This window comes from Gekko japonicus, unplaced genomic scaffold, assembly GCF_001447785.1.
Source record: "Gekko japonicus isolate JY-2015 unplaced genomic scaffold, Gekko_japonicus_V1.1 scaffold2617, whole genome shotgun sequence".
Lineage (NCBI taxonomy): Eukaryota > Metazoa > Chordata > Lepidosauria > Squamata > Gekkonidae > Gekko > Gekko japonicus.
In genome coordinates, this window is record NW_015170969.1 from 14,530 (window position 1) to 19,966 (window position 5,437).

General features: G+C 50.9%; 1 protein-coding gene across 1 annotated transcript in view; it reads left to right on the forward strand.

The window, feature by feature from the left end:
* The window catches only part of DUSP15 (dual specificity phosphatase 15), a 28,739-nt gene that overhangs the window by 3,414 nt on the left and 19,888 nt on the right, over positions 1-5,437 (forward strand). Inside the window, exon 2 of the mRNA XM_015418943.1 lies at positions 1,741-1,774. Coding sequence (XP_015274429.1) covers positions 1,741-1,774 — 34 coding nt within the window. The remainder of the gene's footprint in view (positions 1-1,740; positions 1,775-5,437) is intronic.

Consider the following 5,437-nt stretch of genomic DNA (forward strand, 5'->3'; position numbering starts at 1 on the left):
CCCCCATAGCTAGCCATCCAAAACAGTCCAGTGGCACCTTTAAGACCAAGTTTTATTCAGGTACAAGCTCTCCCTCCTCTGCGAGGACAGATCTGCACGTCCCCCCCCCCAATAGCTAGCAATCCAAAACAGTCCAGTGGAGCCTGAGCAGTGGGTGTTGCCTTCTGACACACTTCCAGTGATGTCATAGTATATGCAAATAAGTTGTGCTAATGAGTTATGCTAATGAGCTCCTGCACCACTTTTTCTACGAAATGACCCCTGCATAAATGTAAATGAGGTGTACATCATGCATGCATACGACCCAGTGTGATTTCTCCTTCTTTGGAGGTTTTCAAACAGAGGGTAGGTGGGCATCTGACAGCAGTGCTGGTTCTGTGAATTTAGGCAGGTCATGAAAGGGATGGCAAGAAGTGGTTAGTTCTCATGGCCCTGTCTTTTACATGCTCAGGGAAATGCCGGTCGCCACCTTTGGGGCCAGGAAGCAATTGTTCTCCAGGCCAGTTTGGCTGGAGATCCTGGAGGGGTCTTTTTGGGCCATCTTCTGGGTTATTTGTGAATTTCCCGCAGTCTGCAGGGGGTTGGACTAGATGGCCCTGGAGGTCCCTTCCAACTCTATGATTCTATAATTCTATGATTTAGTAGTTAAAATGATAGAGCAGGATCCGAGTAAACCCAGGTTTGAATCCCCACTTCTGCTATGGAGGAGGAGGAGACTGGATTGATACCCCCGCCCTTCACTCCGAGTCTCAGAGCGGCTTCCAAACTCCTTCCCCTTCCCCTCCCCACAACAGACACCCTGTGAGGTAGGCAGGACTGAGAGAGCTCTGAGAGAAACTGCTCTTTCTCAAGGACGGCTCTTATCAGAACTATGGCTTGCCGAAGGTCATCCAGCAGGTGCAGGTGGAGGAGTGGGGGATCAAACCCGGTTCTCCCAGATTAGAGTCCGCGCACTTCACCGCTACACCAAACTGGCTCTCTGGAAGCCCTCCGGGTGATCTTGGCCCAGGCACGCACTCTCAGCCCTACCTACCTCACAGGGTTGTTGTCAGAATAAAATGGAGTAGTGGTGAATGCTGTTGTCCCTTTGGGCTGTCATTGGGGAGAAAGTTGGGGTGTTGTCAATGAAGTAAATAAAACAGAATTAAATCGTAGAATCATAGAATGTTAGAGTTGGAAGGGACCTTGAAGGTCATCTAGTCCAACCCCCTGCACTCTGCAGGAGCACAGCCAAAAGATAGCCCTATAACATACCCGAAAGATGGTCGTCCAGCCTCTGCTTGAAAACGTCCAGCGAAGGAGCCTCCACCACCTCCCGAGGCAGTCTGTGTTCCACTGCTCAACCACTCTCACAGTTAGGAAGTTTCTCCTGATATTTAGCCGGTAACGACTCCCTTGTCATTTCCACCCATTAGATCTAGTCTCACAATCTGGAGCAAGAGAGAATAGATCTGCTCTTAATGAATAAATCTTTTCAACTTGTTCCCCCCCCCTCTGTATCCAACTGATGCCTTCCAGAAAGGGAAAGGTTCAGAGCTAAAAAGGAAAGAAAAGCTGGATTCTTGGAAAAGGCAGAAAGTGGGCGGGATGGAGGCGTTCTGCATAGGGCTGAGGGGGTCTGCGATGGGGGTGGGGTGGGTAACGCATAGGGTCCTAAGAGCTCTGCCCCTCTAAGCCGGTCTGTTCCTGAAACCACAATGTGCGGCTCACACACACATACTTCACTGTTGTGTCTTGCAGGTTCTCCCCGGACTGTACCTTGGGAACTTCGTAGGTGAGTTGAGTGAGCCCCCGCCCCGCGGACCTTGAGCTGAGCTGGGTGGGAAGGAGAGGCCCGTATCACCAGGAATCTCTCTTAACTTGGTGGGACTCCTGCGTGTTTTTTAAGAACATAAGAGAAGCCAATGTTGGATCAGGCCAGTGGCCCATCCAGTCCAACACTCTGTGTCACACAGTGGCCAAAAATACCCGGTGCCATCAGGAGGTCCAGCAGTGGGACGCTAGAAGCCCTCCCACTGTTGCCCCCCCCCAAGCACCAAGAAGACAGAGCATCCCTTGCCCCAGAGCCCCTATCTATTTTTGTTGTTCAGTCGCACAGTCGAGTCCGACTCTTCGCGACCATACCTTGTGGCTAATAGCCCCTGATGGACCTCTGCTCCATATGCTTATCCAGTTCCCTCTTGAAGCCGTCCATGCTTGTAGCCGCCACCACTTCCTGTGGCAGTGAGTTCCACGTGTGAATCACTCTTTGGGTGAAGAAGGACTTCCTTTTATCCGTTCTAACCCGACTGCTCAGCAATTCCATGGAGTGCCCACAAGGAGTTCTTGTACTGTGAGAAAGGGAGAAAAGGACTTCTTTCTCTTCCTGCTCTATCCCATGCGTAATCTTATAAACCTCAATCATGTCACTCCTCAGCCCGTCGTTTCTCCAAGCTGAAGAGTCCCACAAGCGCTTTAACCTTTCTTCATAGGGAAAGTGTTCCAACCCTTTGATCATTCGAGTTGCCCCTTTCCTGCACTTTTTCCAATGCTGTAATATCCTTTTTTGAGGTGTGGAGGGTGGGAAGAAAATGGCCAGGTATGGTTTTACCAGTTACTGCATTTCCGTGACAGGGAAGACTTTACCTGTAGCATGTCTGCCTGTCAAGCACTGGGGGAAAATAGCATACTGTAAGAACGTCGTAAGAGCCCTGCTGTATCAGACCAGTGGCCCATTCCAGTCCAGCCTCCTGCCTCACACAGTGGCCAACCTGTTCCTCTGGAGGGCCAACAACAGGGCACTGAGGCCGAGGCCTTCATAAGAACCCCAGAAGAGCCCTGCTGGATCAGACCAGGGGTCCATCTAGTCCAGCCTCCTGTCTCACACAGTGGCCAACCTGTTCCTCTGGAGGGCCAAAAACAGGGCACTGAGGCCGAGGCCTTCATAAGAACCTCAGAAGAGCCCTGCTGGATCAGACCAGGGGTCCATCTAGTCCAGCCTCCTGTCTCACACAGTGGCCAACCTGTTCCTCTGGAGGGCCAACAACAGGGCATAGAGGCCGCGGCCTTCATAAGAACACCAGAAGGACACTGCTGGATCAGACCAGTGAGGGTCCATCCAGTCCAGCATCCTGCCTCACACAGTGGCCAACTAGTTCCTCTGGAGAGGCCTAGGCTTCTCAAGAATAAGAGAAGAACCATGCTGTATCAGACCAGTGAGGGTCCATCTAGTCCAACATCCTGTCTCCCACAGGGGCTAACCAGTTCCTCTGGATCGCCAACAACAGGGCACAGAAGAGAAGAAGAAGAAGAAGAGATTGGATTTATACCCTGCCCTTCACTTGGAGTCTCAGAGCGGCTTACAAACTCCTTTCCCTTCCCTTCCCCACAACAGACACCCTGTGAGGTGGGTGGGGCTGAGAGATTTTTCAAGGACAGCTGTGCCAGAGCTTGTGACTGACCCAAGGTCACATCGGCAGGGGCAAGTGGAGGAGTGGGGAATCAAACCCGGTTCTCCCAGATTAGAGTCCGCACACTTAACCACTACACCAAACTGGCTACACCAAACAGGGCACAGAGGCCGAGGCCTTCCCCTGATGTTGCCTCCTGACTCTGGGATTCAGAGGCTTACTGCCTCTGTACATGGAGGTTCCCTTTTGTCATGACTTGTATCTCTCAATGGCCCTATTCATCCACGCATCTGCCTAGTTACCTTTTGAGTCTTGCGGCCGTCTCCATGTCCGCTGGCAGGGTATACCACAATTTAATTACCCATCCATTAAAAGAAGTATTTCATTTTGGTCCCTCCTGAATCTGTTGCCCATCAGCTTCATTGAGTACCCCCAAGTTCTAGTATCATGGGAAAGGAAGAAAAAGTTCCCTTTATCCACTTTCTCTGCACCCCAGGCATGACTGTATAAATCTTTTGTGTCTCAAGTGCCGTCAGGTTGCAGCCAACTTATGCCAACCCCAGCAAGGGGCTTTCAAGGCAAGTGAGTAAGCAGAGGAGGTTGGCTATCGCCTTCCTCCACAGAGCCTTCCTTGGTGGTCCAGCTTGGTGTAGTGGTTAAGAGTGGCGATCTCTAATCTGGAGACCCGGGTTTGATTCTGCACTCGTCCACATGCAGCCCGCTAGGTGGCTTTGGGTCAGTCACAAGTTCTCTCAGAGCTCTCTCAGTCCCACCTGCCTCACCAGGTGTCTGTTGTGGGGAGAGGAAGGGAAGGCGGTCGTAAGCTGCTCTTGAGACTCCTTCAGGTAGTGAGGGGCAGGGTATAAATCCAATTCTCCTCCTCTTCCTCCTCCTCCACTTCATCATCTTCTTCTTCTCCACCTCCTCCTCCTCCTCCCATCCAAGTACCGACCCGTTTTAGCTTTCAAGATCTGATGAGATAATTCCACATCCCAGTCTTCCCCTTAGACATCTTGTATTGTAAACTGAAAAGTCCCAGACATGTTAGCCTTTTCTCACAGGACGTAGCAGCCCCCGAAGAAGAACATAAGAAGAAGAAATTGGACTTACACCCCGCTCTTCACTACCCAAAGGAGTCTCAAAGCAGCTTACCATCTCCTTTCCCTTCCCCCTCCCCACAACAGACACTGTGTGAGGCAGGTGGGGCTGAGAGAGCTCTTTCGAGGACTGCTCTTGAGAGAACAGCTCTGAGAGAACTTGTGACTGACCCAAGGTCACACCAGCAGCTGCATGTGGAGAAGTGGGGAATCAAACCCGGTTCTCCCAGGTTAGAGTCAGCGCTCCTAACGAGTATACCAAACTGGCTCTCTGAAATGTCCTGTTTGCCCCTCTTCTGCACTTTTTCCAGCTCTGCAATATCCTTTTTTGAGATAGGGTGACCAGAACGGTACATAACATTCCCAAATGACGCCCATGTCATAGATCTGCACATTGCAATATTGGCTGCTTTCATCTTAGACCCTGTCCTAATAATGGCCGCTGTGGGATATGCATTTTTTTTTTACTGACACCGTATACAAAGTCAACATACGCAGCTATCTTTTTGGTTTTATCTGGTACGGAGTCATTCGGTTCCCGGCAGACTGCTAAATGCGGCTCTCTTTAGAAACAGTTCAGGTCTCTCCGGCTTGACGCTTACTATTCGCTGCCCTCAGCATTTGCTTTGGAAAGAATGTCAAGCGTGTGTCACTAGAAGGGGGCCTTGGATGGCTGCCACCTGCTTTCACGCTGTTTGAAATAAAACTTGGGCACCCGTCCATCGGGGATTCTAAGAATCGCTGAAGAATGTTACGCTGCTACTCTTCAGGTTTCAAAAACACATACGTGTTAACAGGGGTCATTTCGTAGAAAAAGAGGTGCAGGAGCTCATTAGCATAACTCATTAGCATATGCCACACCCCCTGACCTCACCGGAAGTGTGTCAGAAGGCAATATCCACCGCTCAGGCTCCACTGGACTGTTTTGGATTGCTAGCTATTGGGGGGGGG